Source organism: Gavia stellata, chromosome 21 (genome assembly GCF_030936135.1).
Source record: "Gavia stellata isolate bGavSte3 chromosome 21, bGavSte3.hap2, whole genome shotgun sequence".
Taxonomy (NCBI): Eukaryota; Metazoa; Chordata; class Aves; order Gaviiformes; family Gaviidae; genus Gavia; species Gavia stellata.
The window spans coordinates 7,953,209-7,974,069 of NC_082614.1; the positions used below are offsets into that span (position 1 = coordinate 7,953,209).

The window sequence follows — 20,861 nt, forward strand, 5'->3', positions numbered from 1 at the left end:
TATGTCATTGTGAAGTATTCTTGTGTTTTAATGTTTACTATTGTTTGGAGTGTAACAGTCTTGCATTTGCACATAAGCACGAGCTGCTGTGATAGAGGATAGATCATTGCATTAACTTCAGCTTCTGCATGAACACTTACAGTGTGATTCAAGATGTATCCTAAACTTGTCTTGTAACTCTTGTGTGTTTTCTAGGTAATCGGCTGTAAAGGTTTAGATCTTGATTGTATGAATGCATAAAACAACTGCTGCTTTTGTCACTGATATTTGTTATTTATCCCTTCTGTATCCAGAGGAGGATGGGTATTTTTGTAGGGATGGAGTGTATTTTTAAGAACTGTTCTATCCTTTGGGAGTTAAGACAGTTTTTGCTTTGCATATTATGTGCTTCTCGACAAAAGTGTGGTATATTGACTTTAAGGATTAAATTAGTGTGCATTCAAATCTTTATGGTACTGATGGAAAACTTACTGTGACTTCCAGTGAATAGTCAGATGCTACCTATTTAAACACCAGTCATCCAGCTTTTTCTTACATATTTATTAAACAAAACTGATGAAGTAGTTGGGTACTCAGAAGTTTGGAAAGACTATTATGCATAAACTTAACTGTTGTATGTAAACTTCCACTTTCCTGTGATGCTGTTGGGCTTTATACAGATATATTTGTAACATCCAAGTATTTAAAAGCATCATGATTATCTTACTAATTCTCTAGACTGTACTTTGGTTCTGGAGTAAAATTCAGGAAGTGATAGCCTCCTAACTTTCCGTGAAGTGCAAGAAGCCATGCTGTTAACCAAATAAAATGATCAGTTACAGTATTCTGATGTTTATTTGAGAAAGGAAAGTGAAAAAACAAAACAAAATACATTCTTATTGCCCAAGTAGGTAACAGTGGTTGCTGTATGAATTGTATTGGGTGCAGTTGCTTGATGCCAGTGCTAAATTGGTACAACTATAAAGCCTCATTTTCACTGAGCCTCTGCTTGCTTTTTTTCTGCACAATCATATAATCCTATGTGTTTGGTCTTTGAGTACTACATGTGTATTTTTCAGACAATTAGTTTTGAGCAATAAAATTTGATATTATAAAATGCTCCAGTGTGATCAGTATGATGATAGCTTAAGCATATTTAGAGAAAGGAACTTTCATTCCTTGATTCCTGTAGGTATTTTTAAATAGAAATGAAATCAGTGCAGGCTTACTGGTTATGGAAGTACTTATTTTATCACTTTTTTGGTAAGGAATTGAATGTTTACATGGTTAGACATCACTTGAAATTGAATTAAAACTTTTTCTTGAACTGGAATTTATATTTTTACTTAAATGATGTCATGGTTGGAAATAACACAACCCAAAGTTGCTGGTTTTGGTACCTGATGTCATACGCCTATCTAACTGGAAAGGAAAGGGCTATCAGTAAGTCCATGATCTCTAACAGTAGATTTTTTTGTTCAGTCCATATCAAATGTACATTAGATGTGTAATAACTTGAGATTTAAAATGGTTATTCCTTCTAACAATCAGTAGTATTGTCTATTCTGTACCATGGATCTCAATCCGTTAAATTGATGCTAGGTGCTGAGCATCTGTACGGAAGTATGAACCTGACTGGAGAGCAACTCATGCAAGGGTAAGAGAATCAACCAGGTTTGTCTTCACACCCAGTAACATACGTGGGAAGTGATGCTTAAGGTGCCGGGCCTTGTCAAATAGCATTCACTGTCTTGACCTGGGTGTCTGCAACACGTGTGTACTACGTTAAGGTTTTGCATTAAATACAACTGCCTTTTTCTCCTACTGCACAGGGCTCTGAGTAAAACAGTTGGGAAGATAGCTGAGATAAGATCCTTTCCAGTCTAGCGCAGAGGTTTGGTAGAAAGTAAGTGTGTCCAAAAGTACTTCAGTTATAACCTCGAACACTGAACAAGCTGAGGTAATATTCCCGTTGCTTTTCTCTTTCTTCAGTAGTCACTGCATTAAGACATCACTCTTCCATAACTGCATTTTCCATGAGGCTAAGGTTAGCCTTTTTAAAGCTACTACAGGATCAAAAAACCTCAGTGGCGCTACAGAACTTCCTAGAGATCATTGTAACACAGCAGTTACTGGACTGAAGGTATCCACTGAGCAGACTTACTAACAACCTGAGAGGAAAATGAGCCTCTTTATCAAAAATGAAAAATTTCTTACTTCTTCCTGCCAAGATGGATGGCCCTGACTGGTGTCTGAACAGTTAGTTTCTGGCTGTAAGTTTTCACTGGTGAGGGCATGCCTAGAGTGAAGTCATCTCAGCTTTACTTGTACATTGTAGGAAATTATCTAAGAAAGCCTTTATTGTATTGTCAGTGATGCTATAGTTTCAGAATAAAACTGATTTCAGCTGTGGAAATCATAGCATTTTTATGAGAATATGAGTTTGTTGCTTCCTAGTGAAGATTAGCAAGTGAATTATTTACAGAAGGTTTCAGATTGCTAAATCTTTACTAGCTTACTCAAAAGACACTGCACTGTTTTGACAGGCTAGCAGAGCTGAAAAAAGTTAGTTCTGACAGTTACAGATCCCTGTAACAAGATTACCTGCTTTGGGAACTGGATACTGCGTTTGGTTAGTCAGCAGGGTCCTCCTTACTGGTCAGTTGCTTTGTTGTTGATAAATAGCAGCTATTCCCTAACACTTCAAGTGCGGTGCATTATACTTGTGCTGGAAGGGATTGTGTTGCATTAAAAATCAGCCCAGGTTTCAAATAGTTGTATTTGAATATAGTTGTGGAATACTGTATGCAAAGCTATGTTTCAACTGTTTAAAGAGTGAGACCACCATATATATTACTTTATATATTACTTCACTCACCTAAATTTCGACCTGAGGGCAGGAGGAGAAAAGCAGGATTTGGCCTAATTTAACTCCAATTAGTATGATGAAATAACTTGGAAGCCTTGCAACTACTCTGTTGTACAGAGATTTATTACCTGGATGTTACAGAAGCAATGCTATTGAAGTAGTTAACAAGCAAAAGTAGTTTCTGGAAGGTGTCTCTCAGGAGTTAAGTTGACTCCCTCTCTTCGAGTGCAGTATCTACATATGCAGAAGTTGCCTGGCTCGCATCAGTGTTAGATGGGTTGGTGCCATCCAAGCGCTCCGAGTCATATCCTGCTGTTGTGACGTGAGTAGCATCAGGCGTTGCTTCAGCAGAGCTCCCATTTGCATATTCAACCCTTTCAAAGAGTATCAGTAACTCACAGTGCCTGGTCTGAGGGAAGAGATCCACAGCCATTGCTTTAACGGGACGGAAAGAGGCTCCTTTGACCCTGTTGGAAGGGGCCCGGCAAAGACTTGATGGGAAAGAAATGGAAGAAGTGTATTAACATTTTAGTATACTGTTCATCACTGCTACTCTTCTAAGAAAGGTTTTTCTTCCCCAAGCCTCAATTCCACAATAGGGTTATTCACCACCCCTAGTATTTCCATTATTACTTGCGTATTAGGTAACAGAGTTCCAAGCATGCTGTGTAGCAGCTATCAACTGTTTCTGGCAAAAGGTAAACCTCAATGAATAGGGCTTAAAAAATAAAAATCCAACGATGGTCCCCCTCCCCAAGAAGCACAAGTTTTTCTCCTTGCCACGTTTACTTGGTTAACTTAATACAAGAAATACTCACTCCACAAAGTTATTCATTGCAGCTCTGGGATTGCAGGATACATAGATAAGCTTCTTCAGATGTTCAGCTCTTCTAATGGCAAGAATTACCTTGGAATCTAGATGATCAAAACCAAGACAGCTGTTTGTTTACTAGTTCTGTGTGCATCAACAGACTTGCAGAAAAATTCCAGGTTATACTCCAGAATGAACAAAACTGCTGCAATACCCCATTGCTTCAAGCTATACCTGAAGCCTCCCACTTAACCTCATCTGTTGGTGGTTTCTTAGGTTCACCACTGAAAGCCAATTAGGACAATAGGCTTAAGAGAAGGTAAACTTACGCAGCCCTGCTCGTGGCGGATCTACAATAGTAATCGGGTTCTGAGGAGCTAATATGTTAATTAGTGAAGGAACAACATCTTCAGCCTTCCCACAATGAAATTCAATATTATTCAATTCTATAAAAAAAGAAAAGATGTTATGAAAGTACTTATCTAGTCAAAGCATCTTTCAGTACACTCAAATTGGATATTAAGTTCGGATGCCTTAGAAACTACAAATTGTTTCATCTACCCTGAAATCAGTGTAATTTAAACAATCACTGGTACTTCAGATCATTTAAACAACAGTAACTTGAGCATCTTCCATTATCTGGACTAAAGCAAAACCCCACAAAGAATAGCTGCTGTTAATGTTTTACTTGTTAATGTTTTATTTATGAGGGCAACTGCGGCTTCATCTCACTTTTACACTGAAATGTTTTATTTTTGGAGAAAAAAAAAAGCTGTTAGTCAACAGGAAAATTGATCTCACAGATTAACATAGTATTTGCCTTCAAGAGAGATGAAATGTTTAAAATGGACAAGATTACTATCAACAACATGTAATTCTAGGCTGCTTAGATAACATAAAGAGGAACTAGCTATACAACTACTATGCTTCTTAACAAACAAAGATCTTAGCATGTTATCTTAACTAACCATTAATCTGGGCATTCGCTTTGGCATCCTGCACAGCTTCTTGGCAGAGTTCAATTCCAATCACTTTCTTTACTTTCTATAGAATCAAAGAAAAAAAATCCATCTGTGGTATGTAAATGTAAATTTAACCGTTATTCACAGCATCAGCAATTAACTACTATACGTGAATGCTGACTACTACCTGGTCAGAGAATTACTGCCTTGCAGCCAGAAAAAAGGCTGAGAAGGGACCTGTGCAAATTAAGACAGACTTTTTAGACTGAAATTGTGGGATGAACACCATTTATCCCAATCTGGGAGTGACAGACTCGTTATGCTGGTGTCTTTCTTTTTTGGGGGGCCAGACTTCCTTTTATGATCTAGCAAGCTCTGCTCTAAAAATGATAGAAGAAACATCGGCTATTCATCAGTTAAGTGGATAGATTCTAGTAAATTTTGGTTGTCCTACAGAACTACTGCCTCTTTTGGCTGAATTAGTTTCAAAATAATTCAGGCTGCTCGACACAAGGGTGAGCTTTCATAATTATTTGGTAAAAGAGCTGCAGGCAGTTTAATTAGAAATTAATTGGAAAGATTAAGATATAATGTATTGCATTTCAAGTACATCAAGTATTTTCTTTCATTGTAAGCACAGCTAAAGATGTACATCTGTTAAAAGTAGCTTAGATGCAAGAACAGAAGTTACTCACCTTTGCCAGAGAAATCCCAATAGTTCCTGTACCACAGCAAATGTCAAGTACAGTGCTCTCTTGGCTCAGTTGCGCCCACTCCCTAATGGTGGTATACAAAACTTCTGCAGCTTGTGTGTTTACCTGTGAAATTAAGCATCAAATAGGTCTACTTCTTCATAAATAGTAAATGTGTTTTAATGAGTCTTAGGAAAGCACGTTTTCTTCTCCTTGTTTCTGAGAAACAAGTCAACTTCACATAAAAGTTAAAGTCGCATATAACTGACCTAGACCAGTATGTATTAAGAGATCACTGTTCCATTGTTTAAAGTCTCACTCAATTCTCTCTGAGGAGTAATGTTTTGTTATCTATGTTCTAGTAAAAACATGACTTGTTCTACAGTACCTAAAAAGTAAGTCTGGAAGGTACAGGACACAACAAACAAAATAATTAAGCAAAAGGCTAAGCAATAAAGTGAAGTCTGGACTTTAAAAATAACTTCCTCTCCTTGAACAGAAGTAGTAACAATTCAAAACCAGGAGAATGTAACTATGACAACACACAAGCAAGCTTTATTTTAACCTTGTTTATAACAGCGCTTTACAGTAAATGCTGTAATTAGCCATTATGGTTTAGGAAGTAGTGTGTAATAAGCTTTGGAAAGCAGTACCTCTAGAGCAAGCAAAGCACACTGTGGAAAAAAAAGTAGCCTATAATCTATGGCAAACAATAGAAAACACAGTTTAGCTTCAATGTATTTACAATGCCAAGTGGTGATTTACTTCCTTCCTATTAATACTTTCCATTTCAACGATATAGGCTACCTGCTGTGACTTTAAAGTGTTGGAAGGGAAGAAGTAAGTTTTGGAAAAACGAACAAAAATCAGTACTACAAGGATTCCTGAACTACATATTGCATGTTCTGTGTACATAAAGGCTGTGATTCAATAGGAGGCAAATGATACTGAACTACTAAAAAGAAAAAAATTATCTTCAACATACCCTCGTCAAGTTTACACTCATTCACTGAGCATTTTTACAGCCGAATATGATACTCGAAGGTATTTAATCACGCCAAATATATAAAAGATTAAATCTCTAAGTATATACTCCCTTGTTACACAGCATTAGCCAAGCTTAAGGGCATTAATGCAAATACAGTTAAATTAACAACTTCGTATCATCCTTACTTGAAAAAATGCATGAGGAGAAATTCTAAATTTTAGGCCAAGAAGTTCTTCGTATATGTACTTATCACCAGCCACATGCTCCAAAGGCAAGTCTTCTAGATTGGGAGACTTCCTGGGACGAGACAAGGCACGGTGAGACAAAATAAAGAGAAAAAAAAAAAAAGACAGACAACAAACACATTTGTGACAATTTTTACCAAAGCCGTAGTCATCTTAAAAACTGCAGTACTACATACTAAGCAGTAATTTATAGTGGGTCAACATTTGTCATATCCTTTTAGAGACTATCTTGGACATTTTTTTCTTATGGTGTACAATTGTTCCATTGATGCAAACAGTAGGACCTACGTTGTCCCTAGATGAAGACAGTGTGAGCCTTGTGCTCTGTGGAAGAGGATGGCGAGATTAAAAAAATCACATGAAATAGGTAAGAAAGGAGGCAGAAGTTACTTGTTAATAATAAATATCCATCTACAGCTTGACAGCCAGCAACTAGTAATGGGTTCACCCACTGAAACGCTACCTGCCTTTATCCATTGACTACTACAGGAGAACGGGGAATTTCAGCAGTCTCTTGTGGAAAAGGTAAGTGTTCAACAAATTAGTAGCACTGCTGCTACTTTTATGAAATAGACAAAGTGTGGAAGTGCTACCTACTTTTCTGTTGCAAACACCAAAAATCCAGCCACCACCAAAATCCCCCAAAGCAAAGTCAATTCCCTTACCTTTGTCCTTCCTCCACAAAGTACAGAGAAGTAATGCCACTGGTCTTTCCCATCCCTTCTGTGAAGTATTTTGCCAGAGATATTTTCAGGTCAGTTAGCTCTTCTTTACTTAATTTCTAAAGGTTTCATTTGAAAGAAGGGAGAATAATCATCTTGGTGACTTAAAAGATAAGATTTAGCATATGCCTTCTATAAGCATATTAATTACTTGTTCATTTCCATGTATCAGATTAGTCTAAAGAGAAGAGTATTAACGCAAGGTAAACTACACCAAGCAATTACTCTATTTCTCTTTTGCATGCACTATTCATAAAATCAAATTTATGTAATTTTAAAGCTGTGTGTCTGGGCTGCACATTATATATCAACTTAAATACCTGAGGATTAAAATAAACAATTGCCATAATGTGGCCATTCCTGCTGGTACGGACTGTGAGCTGTTTCCAGTGACCTTCATAGGTTTCTGGGCTGTAAACTGAGTAAGGAGTTGACCTGCAATTTTCAGAAGCTCAGTTATTTACAGAGAACTATTTTTTTGCATAACATTCAATAGTTTATTGAAATGAAAGAAGCTCATCGTGCAAAGTGATCAAAAATGTTAAGTACAAACACAGGCTACATTGATTTTTCAAGAAAAGAATGACTTCCACATCTTAATTAAAAAAAGAAAAAAGAGACTGATGAATAGATCCTATGTCCTAGTGCAAAATAGTCTGTCCCTACTTCTCACAATCCTCTTACCCATTTTAACCCATCCAAAATTATAGATAGGCTACAGGCAGCTTCTCACTGCCTTCAGAGAATGACACAACTTTTTATGCTACGTTCATTGGCTTCTGTGCTTCATAGCCAGTTCAGACTTTCCATCTTCGTGTTTCCATTTTTGAGGATTTAATTGCTTTTTAAAGAAACTGCTCCTTTTTCTAAAAAGTATTGTTGCTTAAATTTACAACTTTTGTTTTATTCCTTGTTGTAGGATGATTCTTCTCTTCATCCAAGGAAGCAATTGACCTTTGTTATTCAAATTCCTCTTTGAAAAAGCCTTTTTCTCGGTGTTTCTTTACAGTTAGTGGAAGAAGCTCTCAAATAACAGACACTTTTTGTTGTAGACTTATACATCTCATTGCTTGCAATAAAGCTGTGTTTGGTGAGTATCTGTCCCTCCATCTGAGAACAGCTGAGCAAGAGCAAGGGAAAAATGCCCAGTGATCTAGGCACAAAGTGTAAACATCAAAGAATTGCTAAAAATTGAGACTGGTATATCTTAGGTCTTAAAGCTCAGAACAGACACTAAGCTTTTCATAATATTTAATTTTATAAATATATTTTGAGTAAGACATCAAAACCTTTACAGATAACTCATTTTACTTATGCTCACCTTATGTAGTCTTGGAAAGCTTTTACTACTTTTTTGGCAATAGCAGGAATGTGAATAGTATCAAATGGCTCCACTACAGCACATGTACCACCCTTATATTTGCCAAGACGACAACCCACAGTTTTGTCTTCTTGATTTATACCAATCCCAATCAAGAACTCACATTTGTTGCGATATTCAGTCTAGATTTAAAATAAAGTTATGTAAGATATTTACATAGCACTTATTTGTACATGCCAAGTTTCTCCTGAAACAACTCTCATATGGTTAAATGTATTTGCAAATGGACACAGGACATTTAGTTCATATGGAAGATATTCACAGATTTTGATGTATAAGAACTAAGAGCAATAATGAAAAAGTATTACTATGTCTTGTTATTTAAAGACCAAAATATTGCCTCTGTTGAAGAATGTTTGTATTAGCCTACAACACAATCTTGCAGGGACAGCATATTCATCTTATAGGTAGAATATCCAGTTAATTGTAACTATTCTTCTGCTTCCTGTGAATATTTCCACACAGTATTTACATAAAAGGCAACAATGTCTAAAGTTCATCATTCATTACAAGAAGTCAAATATTCAGTTTGTCCACTGTCTCTTAAGACCAAATGACTAGTTTAACCCTAAACTCATTAACCCCATTCCATACTTTACCTAGGATTACATTACCTGTAATGGTGATGCTTTCACTCCCTCTACTGGGCAACACAATTTGTTGTACTTCTGTTTCTGCAGGAACAACCAAGGTAATAAAGCTCTGTTGTTATTTCCTATTTCCCTGCCCAAATCAAAACAAAAATTGTAAAGTACACATTTAGAAAAACTGAGGTTAACAGTTGCACAAGACATTTTTTTCTTTTTTTTTATAAAAGAGTATCATATTATCAGATGAAGAATATTACTTCCAGAAGAATTTTTTAACAGGCAAACCCCCTCCAACTTTGAAAGAGCTGTAACCTGAAAAAGTAAGAGTTTAATGTAGTTATAAAGGTATTATCAATGTACCCACGCATAAAAAGAATACCAATTTTATCTACATAAGTAAGGCAAGAGATAGAAGTGATACTTCGATTACAAAGACCAGGCATAAAAATTTGAGGGGATTTTTAAAGGGAAAATCCTAATAGTAAATTACTATCTCTACAGACTGATTACCTTTTACACTGTTTGACAGTGCCAATTTTTTTTGAACTTTAAGGGCACGAACATCCTCCCGCTTAGGCCTATGGAACAACAGACCTTAAAATAATGCCCCTTAGATTTACCAATCTTTCAAGGCTGACCAAGAACAGCAATAGCAAGTTTTGTCAGCTGGAACTGTTTTTAAGTCCTAGCATTGCAGATTATCTTTTATTTGCTCTGTCAGGGGATTTGGGTTTTGATCTACCTCTAACTTACTTTATTTTAGAGATAGCAATTTGTGCAAATTTTGCTATATCCCAACATAAGGTCAAGTCTTGTAAACATTACAGTAGCTTTACAAACAGGAATTACTTTGTCAGCTTCTGCAGCACTTGTTCACATTCCTGCTTCTTTTTGGCCAGCTGCTCTTCGTAGGGCATGTTCCACAGCGGCGTCACGACATCCGCTATTTGCTTGCTCAGGGGCTCCTCTCCGCTGGCTTTGGAGGGAGCCGGCCGCTTCACCTCTCCCTGCTCCGTCTCCTCTTCCTTCTTCCTTTTTTTTGCAATCGGGTCAGCTTTCGGCTTGGCAAGCCTAACGCTCAGGTGCCGGCTCTTCCACAAAACCCCATGGAGGACTTTCATGGCCTTGTCCCTCTCCTCCTCACTCTTAAACGTCACGAACGCGAACGTCTGCTTCCCAAAAAGTTTTATCTTGTGAGGATTGAGTCCGTATTTGGCAAGGAACTTTTTCACATCATTAAACCCGATGTATTTAGGAAGGTTTTGTATTTCTACTTTATAGATCTCGGAGGTAAACAAGTCTCCCTTGATGTATCTGTACACGTCGGGGCCGGCTGCGGGGCTCTCCGCGGGGTCACCCCCGCCCCCAGCGGCCTTCCTCTCCAGTTCAGCCCCGTCTTCAGCCTCCGGCACAGAAGCCGCGATGTGGTCGGGGTCGCACCGCTCGCTTTCCTCCTCCATGCTCCCGCCAGCCCTGCCGATGGGGCCGCACACGCCGGCGCCAGCCTCCCCTCGGCCCGGACACCAGGTCAACCCCTGCCCCGCGTGGTCCGCACAGACCTCGCGCTTCCTCGTGCCGGGCTCCTGGGGGCGGGGCTGTGGCGTCACCGGCAGACCGTTGCAAAAGGATGGGGGGGGCGAGAGAAACGACGTTCTTTTCTTTTAAATGCCTGCCCCTCACCGCTACCGTTCCTCGCGTGTGGGCTCAGCTGCGCCGCTTAAAAGCAATAATAACGGCGACTAAAATATTACCCCCGTCCGTCACACACGTGGACGCCATCTTGGGTCGGGACGCGGGGTGGCCGCCGCCATGCCGCGAGGGCTGATGGGAAGCGCGTCGGGAGCGGGACAACAAAAAAAACTTCGCCGCGGGCAGAGTCGCGCCCGGGCCGGGATCGGCGCCACAGGCCGGGGCCGGCGGGGTGGGGCGGGGCGGGGCGGGGCGCGGCGGGTGCTCTCTCCGCGCCGGGCCCCCACCGGCCGCGGCGCGCCGGGGGCGGGGCGGGAGCGCGGGGCTGAGGGAAAGTGGGTGTTTCCCATCGGGCCTTGCGGCAGCAGCGGCGCGGGCTGCGGGAATGAGGTAAAGGCGGGAGGGGCGGGGGCGCGCGGCAGGAAGCTCGGCGGCCAGGCGGCAACGGCGAGCAGAGCGGAGCGAGCCCGGCCCCATGGCGGACACTAAGGTGAGGGCAGCGGGCGCGCTGCTGCGGGCCGAGGCGGGAAGGCCTGTCGCTGGGGGAGGAGGCGGGCGGAGGGGAAAAGAGGAGGCAGCGCGGGCCGGGGCGAGGGGGGATGAGGGCGGGAGAGTAACGGAAACAGGTGGGGCCCGGCCGGGGGCAGAGGGCCGGCGGGGGAGAGGGCCTGAGGGCCTGCCGGGGCGGGGGTCGCGGGGCGGGCCGCAGGAGCCGAAGGGCTTAGGCCGGGCGGGGGACCGGAGGTCAAGCAAGGCCCGGGGCCGGGAGGGACGAGCTCTGGGCCTTGTCGGAGAGCGAGGAGCGGCAGCGCCGCCTCGTCCCTGCCTGGCTCCGCGCGGCGCGGCGGGGCTGGGGGTGCTCGGCCGTTCCAGGTGGCTCGGGCACGTGTGTCGCCTGGGGCCTGTCCCTTGGCGGAGCCCAGCGTGGGAGGCCGAGGCGGTTCGCTCCTGCTCCGCCCGGCCTGCGCCCTGCGCCGGCGGCGTCCCCTCCCGAGCGTGAGGAAGCCGGAGCCTCTCTTAGGCGCCACGGTCTCGTCTGCGACTCGGGCGCTTCTGAGTGATCCCTCTCCCCGTTTCCCTCCTTTCTTCTCCTCCTCCCTCTTTTCCGCCCCTCCCCCAGCCCGGCTGACTGAGCCCTTCGTGCCGCGGCCCGGCAGTGGAGAGGGGCAGCCCCACGTGCTTTATATCGCGGCAGGGCGGGATCTTACCGTGATAACGGGATCTGTTTTCTCTCACATGTGGCTATTGTGAATTATGCATTTCTCATGCCTTCTGTAATTAATTGGTCAGGCGCAGAACCGATGATGAGTTACGATATGGGATGTGCTACTTAGTACTGGAGGAGACAATATATAAAAGTTTGGCCCATGTTTCTTTCCCTGTTTCTTGAAAACAAACGTGACTTAATGTCTTTCTCGCTTTTTTCTTACGTACTGGAACACTGGGGACATAAAACTAATGGTAGCTGGTGTGATGTTGTTGACATAACCAGAGTTTATTTTGCAACATTTCTCACCTAATTCCCCCTTGCCCCCGTTTTTTTTTCTTTTACTATTTAGTAAAAACAGACTGTTTCATTTCGTTTGTTCTATGCATGTCTGTTATGTACCTGCTCTGGTAAAGGATATTCTAAATAGAGCCTGTAGGAGTGGACTCCCATCTGTAAAGTGAAAATACGGTTTAAGTGTCTTCAGTGTGTAGGCTGTTTTTCCTTTCTCTGTTATTCAAACAGCAACAAAAAAAAGCCAAATCAGTTCTCTTGACCTGAGATAGCTGTTTGTGGCCTCATTAAACTTGCAGATGAATCTCCCTTCTAGGCTTCTCTACTGAATGCTTCTTAGCAGTGCATATGTATGAAGTATTAGAGATGTTTGTAATTTACTTACTAGTCACATACTAAAAACAATTCTTAAGCTTAATTCCTGACAGATTCCTAAATAACTAAATAGGAAGTAGCATTTTGGCCACTTACCCATAACCTAAAGCTCCCCAAAGAGTCTCAAAGCAAAAAAATTAAATTATTTAATGAGTGTTGCAACTGTGCTTCAAAAATGTCTTTGATTGTGGGTGATTCTAATACATAAGACTAGAATAATGAACTTCTGGATGTAATGTGTCCCTTAAGCTGGGTTAGGTGGTTGCTTTGGTGTTGTGGTTTTTTCTTTTTTTTCCTGTTAATGATAGGTCATTAACCACTAAGAAATAGTAGTGCTTTAGTAGCATAAAACACATGATATAGAAAAAATAGTTGAATAAATTATTTTTCCATAACCAAGAGCTATTGCTCCAAGGCCAAGCCTCTGCACAATTACTAAGAGTGGTAGGATTAAAACATCTAGCACTGCAAGAGCACCTTTTTTATTTCTTAGTAGAACTGTATGTTGACTTTAAAGCCATTTGTTTTCAGCTATAATGATTTTTCTTTTATTGTTACAGAGTATTCCAGTTACTAAGATCTAATTGCTGAATAGTCATAAATGTTTTCATTTTAAACACAGGTATGAGTACTTGAAATCTTAAGTGCATAGCAAGTTTTGTGGTATTTCTTGGGGTTTTTTTCTGTCCAGGAAACACATGAGGAGCATGATACTTCTACTGAAAATGCAGATGATTCTAACCACGATCCTCAGTTTGAGCCCATAGTTTCCCTTCCTGAGCAAGAAATAAAAACTCTGGAAGAGGATGAGGAAGAACTCTTTAAGATGTAAGCAGAGTATTTCTGTATGTTATCTAAATGTGTAGTAGGCTTAAACTTGAATGTGTTTATAACAAGCTAGATAACTTGTTAGAAATCTCTGTGTATGAAGTGGTAATCTAAGTTGGTTGGTATTTACTGTGGTGGCAGAGATTGGGTGGGGGCATGATAAATAAAAATGCCCAAAGAAACTCTGAGGCCTGGAACAATAGAAGGGAGCTGATATTACGAATCTGGCTTTAGTAGGAGGCGGGGAACTAATAATGTAAGTTCCAGTGCTCTGTAGGTTCATTTTTATGTCTACAAAGGAGGAAAGGAATCCTTTTTTTGAATGCTGGTTGTTCTGATAGCTAAACTTGGGGGAATCACCTCCTGAATGCCAGCTGGACTTGGAAGGAAGGACTTGCTTTGGAGCAAAGTAGTTCATCTGCATCAAAGCATCTGTTAGAGTAGCTTGCTCCAACATCTGACACCTTCTCTTGAAGAACCTGGCTTATTATGAGTCCCTATCCCTTGCTCTTTTATAGAAAAGTGTATTTTCATATATATCCTGTAGTGTGAGCAGGTGCTTCCTTTCCTATAGCAGTGTCTTAAACTCCTTACTAGCAGAGCTCGGACTGTCTCTCTGGTCAGTTTTGACTAATGTCCCAAACTACTCCTGTTTCTCTTTTGGCACACTGGCATCTTGGAAGATTAAACAGTGGTGTTCTGAAGCAGGTATGTTGCACTGCAGTGCAGCACTAAGCTTCCTTAACTAGGTTTTTGGAGTTAAAAGGAAATGAGTGACTCTAGAGGGTGAGGAACTTTGTTAACAGTTGATCAAACATTGGGCTTGGAATTATACAAGAGTCTTTACTTAGCCTCAAGCTGCTCGATTTCTTGAATTAATAAATACTGCTGGTTAGATGGAGCAGTTGTTACAGCTAGAGTTCCTATATATTTTATGAATACAAAACCTGTTAATTAGCTACCTTAATTTAAAGGGTTGCCTACACCAAGTATGTTTATCATCCCCCCCGAATTGTGTCCAGAACCTGTTGAATTTTAGTATAGCTATTACATAATTCCTAATGGTTTGTTATTAATTTTTTTTCTAAATTTGTGTGGTGAAGTAGAACACGGAACCTTACAAAAGGAATTGTTTTCTTTCTTGTGTGTGGCTTTTAAAAAAACAACTGTACTGTTCAGTCGAGTATGCTGTTTTGATAAATGTTTCTACATGCAGGCTAACTACTTAAATTCTCTCTTCAAGGCGAGCAAAGCTATTCCGATTTGCATCTGAGAATGACCTTCCAGAATGGAAAGAACGCGGAACTGGTGATGTAAAACTCCTGAAACACAAGGAGAAGGGAACAATTCGTCTCCTCATGAGGAGGGATAAAACCCTAAAAATCTGTGCAAACCACTATAGTATGTTATACATTGCTATACTTTTTATTTTTGTTTTAAAAAATAAGCTTGTAGAATTGTACATTGTAGGTAAAGAGCTCAGTGGCTTTTTAGTAGCAGCTAGAGAATTGCTGTGTCTTTAAACAGGTGTCAGATTTATTAGACTGTAAATATAGTTGTCTCTTGTTCTGCACACAAGGCTACAAGCATCAAAACCAACGAGTGCTTATTTTTATTAATGGAAAGAAACTGTAGTTGGTTTTGGTGATTGCCTGCAAGGCTGAGTCTTTAAAGTTGTGGTTTTTTCTTCAGGCTCTGATAGTGTTCTAATGACACTTTAAAATTTAGCTGGGACAGACAGACATTATGTGATTGCTCCCAGTGTGTGTGGTTTTTTAATGATTAATGGAGTGTAGAAAACATAGGCCTTAATGCTGTTTAGGATAAGAAATTAATGTATGCTGGTTTGTTTTCATAAAACAATGAGAAATAAGCAATCATGTAATAATTTACTACTTTGAGCTAAATGTTTTAATTGGTAGAAGCAATTGCTTAACCATCAGAAAACAGATACTGAGGTACTAAACTAATGTGTGGCTGCCTTTCACTGCTTGTGAAATAAACTGAAATGAATGCGGTATATTCACCAACTCATTCAAAAAGCGTGTGTACTGAGAGCTGATGGAGTAGGAGAGGTTTGTTCCTTTGATCCTCTTTGAATAAACATGAAAGGGCCAGACAGACTTGAAAGTCAATATAACTGGCAACAAGTAGACTAATTTGGTAATACTTTGTTACTTGCTTGCTTTGGTAATACTCAGTTTTTTATATGACCAGTATATATAGTATTCTGTGGAATTAAACTACATTTAGGTAACTTGAAATAACTTGTTTGAAGTAGCTTAATACAAATCTGGATTCAGAAGCAATAATGCTTGTTTTCTTTGGGTAAATCTCTTCAGAAAGTCTGACTATTCAGAGGACACAGGTGTTCCTGTTTAGTAAATGAAATGGCAAATATGAAAGCAGTGTTGTCACCAGCCAATAAGAATAAACCTTTTGTTTAGGAAAATAAATGTTGCACATATGCAAAACAGAATTGATGGATTTATACTGTTCATATCAAAAGGTTTTTTCCTGGAAAAACTGCTTTCAGTATAGATTTCTTTATTGAATTTATGCTGACTCCCAGGCAGACAAAAGTACTCTCTTCATTTTTGCAAAATATTAAACGAAACAAAAATGTAATTTGATCTCTAAATTTAAAAAATGCAATTAAGTGAGTAGACTTTTCAGATTTCTTCTGAATTAAACAAAGGAGCCAGGGGTCAGGGAGAAAAAGCCCTGCTTAAACTTTGCATGTGTGTAATCTAAAAAGTCTTAGAGTAGTGTGAGGAGTAACATTCCAACTTCTCTGGTCTGTCAGGTGAAGTAATTGTAGTGTCTTGGAGGGAGAGGTCTCTATTTACTGGAAGGGAACAAATGGATTGAAAATATGCTGTGCACATCTTGCAGTACTGCAGAATTCTATAATACCTTCTAGTAGAGCTTTAAACTGATGAGAGAGAAATGAACCTGATTTGATGACTAATTGTATAAATAATGCTTTTTTTAAAATAATTTTTTTGTAGTATGTAGTGTTTTCAGTATGCAAAAGAAGACTGAATGCTGTTTGTCTATCTGGATACCTTTTCCTCCTAAACCGTTTGACTGTTCTTCAGAGTTGTGCTTAGTGACTGCATCTCTCTTAGTATCACAGTCATCTTTTTTAAACAAGAATTGAATCAAACTCTCGGTTTTTTAACAATAGGGACTCTAGCATTCTTTTATACAGTAATGGCCTTGTGTCATTTTGTTTGAGGATGTAAGGAAAAGTATATATGGCCACCATTGATTTCTATTTATCCAAAAGTAATTATGTGTAAAGTGCTTTACATAACCGTCGCAGTTGGTTGTCAATAAGACTTAATGGAGGCTGGTGTGAAAAACATTTACTATTGTGCTGTTTACATATTTTACTGCTTTCTTTTTCAGTCACACCCTTAATGGAGCTGAAGCCTAATGCTGGGAGCGACAGGGCATGGGTCTGGAACACACATGCTGACTTTGCAGATGAAAGCCCCAAGCCTGAACTTCTGGCAATTCGGTTTTTAAATGCAGAGAGTGAGTGGACTGGCACTGAACTTACATTGAATGTATACTGTTATGTTACACTACATGTGTAAACACTACTGTAAACCACTGTTGTAGATATGCTGTATCTTACCACTGCATGGTAGTGTTAGCTAATTACTGCTTTATCTGAGAGAAGTCAGTTAATGACTTAACTGTATGTGTTGACAGACAGTGTAATAATAAGGTTTCCAGTAATACTTACAGAGCTTTCTCCTCTAGGCACTTTTTTAACTTAAGCCATTTCATGGAAGTATAATGCCAGTTAGGATAAACCTAAAATCAGTAATGCTATGGGGTAGAGATTAATACATGCAGCTTGCTTTCATTTATCTCAGGTGCTCAATTGTAGTTAAGATTACATTTTTGCATTAGAAGCAAGGAAATACTGACCTGAGATTTCTGGTCCATCTGCATTAGCAGAACATCTGATATTTTTATTTTTTTAATGAAATAAGTAGTATTTTCTTCATTTTGATTAAATGGAACACTGGGTGAAAAGTGCTAGTCAAACCCAACTATCGTACTAGCTGGTGGGTTTTTCTGGAGTGACTACATTGACTACCAGAACAGAAAGTAGGTCTGTAATTACATATGGATCAGCTAGTAGGGCTGATTACGGTGTAGCTCTCCCAACTCCTTAGGACTGAATTAAAGAAGTGGGTTTTTTCTTGAAAAAAGAAGCAAAATTAAAGAGGAAAAATGTTGTTGCGTTTCGTGCTTTACCATTTGCCACACAAGTTTAGTGTGTTAGCTACTGCTCGCTACATGCTAGATGGCTAATAAAGTTGCTGTGTATTTTAAAACTAGATGGAATTCCCTATATCTGGGAAGAACTTAGTATCTTGCTTCCTTTTCCTCTAGTCTCCAACATCATATTGTTTAGCAAAATAAATCTTTCTGATCCACCTGCTTAGTGCTTGTTTCTTTCTTAATCAAATATGAAACAAGGGTTTTGGTAACTATTTGCTTATCTTTGAAAAGTCTTTCCTTTTTTCTGGTGGAGGTTGTTCAGCTTATTGAGTGTTTTGTCTTGAGGGAGCAGTCCTTTCTGCCTGTTTACCCTTTGCAGTACTGACTAAGCAGATGACAGGTGAACAGACATAAGTATGCCCTTCAAGTATCTTTCCTTTTTGAGATGCTTGATAAGGAATGAATACAAATACTTCCAGGACGAGTTTCATAGTGGTTTCTGAATTCCTGTGGGGCAACAGTGACCTCATGTGGTCAGTCAGACCAAGTTGGCATATCAAATTACCTTCTGTATGGTTCTGGTGTTAAAGTACCTTGCCTGATCTGCTTTTGCGTCTTGTTGCTTGTATTACTTGTGTAGAAACATTATTATAACTTTACTGACTGCTTGGAATGACTGTTAAATCAAGTGGTGGCTTAGACCAAAACATAATGAAGGTTATGCTCCCTTAGCTACTGTAGTCGAGAATAGCTTGAGCCCAGGCCTTTGGGTATTGAATCTGAATGCTATACTAATGAAGCAGGCTTTATCTTCCAGTCTTGATGCTAAGAACCTTAAGTTATGGTAAGGATGTGGAGGTCTTGGGGTATAATGTAGCTGACAAGGATAGTAGTTCAAAGCTAATCTTCAGTCTTTTGCTCACAGCTAGTCATATTAGCAGTCTCTGACATCATATTCTTACTCCTGTAAGCTAGGGGCAGCTTGGAGTTGCAATAACTATCAAACAGCTCCTGGCATTATGTTTTAAATATTTTGCAAAATAAGCTGCTTTAATAGACTTGCTAAAGAAAATAAACTGCTTCTGCACAAAGATGTGGTTCAAGAATTTTGCATAGTGTCTTGCATGATTTTAAACTAGATTACTTCATAAGTGCCTACAAGTTTTGTTCACACAAAACTTAGCTATCTTTCCTCAAGATTGGAAGTATTTAATGTTGCAAGGAGGTAAAACTAATGAAAAAATATTCTCTTTACTGAAACAGATGCACAGAAATTCAAGGCAAAATTTGAAGAATGCAGGAATGAAGTAGACAAGAGAGCAAAGAAAGGTAAGGTTAAAAGTTGTAAGTGTAGTACCATGCCACTTTTTCTAGCTGTTTGGTTACAGCCCTCTGGAGTATCATTGTGTTTTAGCAGACTCACTCTGTACTGAACTGCATTCTTCAGTTCAGGTGCTTTTTCTGTCTGCGAGAGTAATAGTTCACAGGAGTGACAATTGCCTTCTTTCTGGTAGAAGGCTGTTACAATTGCTGTTGGGACATTGCTTTTTTAAAAAGGCTACTGAGGAATCATTTCTGGTTCATAGTATACGAATGAACTGTGAGCACTGTAACCATAGTGATATTTCCTCCTTCCAGTTCCGCTTCCCAAATTCCACAAAAACATAATCATGCAAGTAGAATATTTAATTTTTATAGTTGTTAATATGTATGAAGTTGTAGCATTTCTTCACAGGTCTCTCTTTATTTAATAGATTAATGCACGGCCTTGTAGAATTGCCTATGTGACAAGATATCTCACCATGTAAAAAAAAAAAACCAAACCACTTCCATCTTTCTAAAATACTAGTGGCCTGCAGTCAATGCTTTTCAAGACATTTAGATCAGAATTTTTCAGTCTTAAGAACTTCCTATTCCCCAGTTTCCAACTGGGGAACTTGACTTTTGGGTTTTTTTGATTTAGACAGGCAAGAAGCTAGGAACTTGAGACACTTATTTGACTGGACACTGTATGGAGTCTGTTACTGGTAGCAGCAAAGCTGACCAAATATTACATGTTTCTCAGTCACTACGATTAGGCCCTCATTTAGTGATTAAAATAGGCAAGTGGTATTTCTTGAATTCTGATATCTGAGGTGATTATCAAAGGAAAAGAAATGGAATGGATCACTCCAGTGCTCAGTGGAGAATTTCTTTACTTTTGTTCTTATTCTAAATACCAGCTGTCTCTCCCCACCCCCCTCACCTTCCACTTCTCTACTCTTTCCCCTGTAACAGGAAAATCCATTAGTGCCTGTATGTAACTTTTTTCCTAATCAATCTCTTAGCAGGCACAGACAAAAATGATAATGCTGATAAAGTTGCTGAAAAACTAGAAGAGCTTTCTGTAAAGGAAGAGAGCAAAGAATCTGAGAAGAAAGAGACCAAGGAAAAAACTGAAGAAAAGCAATAAATCATCCTGGGCCTTGCAGTTTTTCCTTTACTGTTTTCTTTCTTTCTTTTTCTTTTTTTTTTTTTTAATTTTTACAAGGGACTTTATAAGGAACTGAATTCAACGTTCAGGTTGTATTTTCTAAGCTTTTGCCCTTTTGAAGATGTCTTCAGAAAATCCATTCCCCAGTCATGAAAATGTACTGTGCTAACTTTCTTTTCCATAGTGGAAACACTTATTTATAGTCATCCAAAAGAGTGAATAAAACAAACTTGAAAACAGCATCAGAGGACAGAACTGAGTTTTCTATATACTTTAAAGGCTTATGAATACACTTGTTTCATTGAGTGTTGAGATACATATCATCATACCTGTGGATTAACTAGGTTAACAGATTTCACCAACAGGGAAGATTAAGATTACAAACGTTTCTTATATGGCTTCTAAAACTGTAATACAACAGACCTGACACACTTTTTCTGCTCTGTGTTCCTGAGCAGGGAATGTGCCTGTGATTCTTGAAACGCAGCAGACTTCTGGAATCAGGCGATAG

General features: G+C 39.5%; 2 protein-coding genes and 1 non-coding gene across 4 annotated transcripts; 2 read left to right on the forward strand and 1 right to left on the reverse strand.

The window, feature by feature from the left end:
* Positions 1 to 2,970: 2,970 nt before the first annotated feature.
* On the reverse strand, positions 2,971 to 10,699 carry TRMT2A (tRNA methyltransferase 2 homolog A). Its single transcript, XM_059827478.1, has 11 exons — positions 10,089 to 10,699; positions 9,264 to 9,372; positions 8,590 to 8,771; positions 7,589 to 7,703; positions 7,212 to 7,327; positions 6,487 to 6,598; positions 5,317 to 5,439; positions 4,628 to 4,703; positions 3,989 to 4,105; positions 3,667 to 3,763; positions 2,971 to 3,339 (listed from the first exon to the last, which is right to left on the reverse strand). The coding sequence occupies exons 1-11, from the start codon at positions 10,697 to 10,699 to the stop codon at positions 3,051 to 3,053; spliced, it is 1,947 nt and encodes a 648-aa protein (XP_059683461.1). The 3' UTR covers positions 2,971 to 3,050.
* A 651-nt stretch (positions 10,700 to 11,350) lies between these two features.
* Positions 11,351 to 20,590, forward strand: RANBP1 (RAN binding protein 1). Of its 2 annotated transcripts, none has more exons than XM_059827479.1 (6): positions 11,351 to 11,418; positions 13,496 to 13,632; positions 14,876 to 15,033; positions 17,047 to 17,175; positions 19,141 to 19,206; positions 20,205 to 20,590. In XM_059827479.1, the coding sequence occupies exons 1-6, from the start codon at positions 11,404 to 11,406 to the stop codon at positions 20,327 to 20,329; spliced, it is 630 nt and encodes a 209-aa protein (XP_059683462.1). In that variant the 5' UTR covers positions 11,351 to 11,403; the 3' UTR covers positions 20,330 to 20,590. The 2 variants fall into 2 exon arrangements, with proteins under 2 accessions (XP_059683462.1, XP_059683463.1); XM_059827480.1 differs by having other exon boundaries at positions 20,208 to 20,590.
* LOC132318933 (small nucleolar RNA SNORA77) lies at positions 19,291 to 19,423 on the forward strand. The gene has a single exon (XR_009484415.1). It is a non-coding gene; the product is annotated as a small nucleolar RNA SNORA77 (small nucleolar RNA).
* Positions 20,591 to 20,861: the final 271 nt, after the last annotated feature.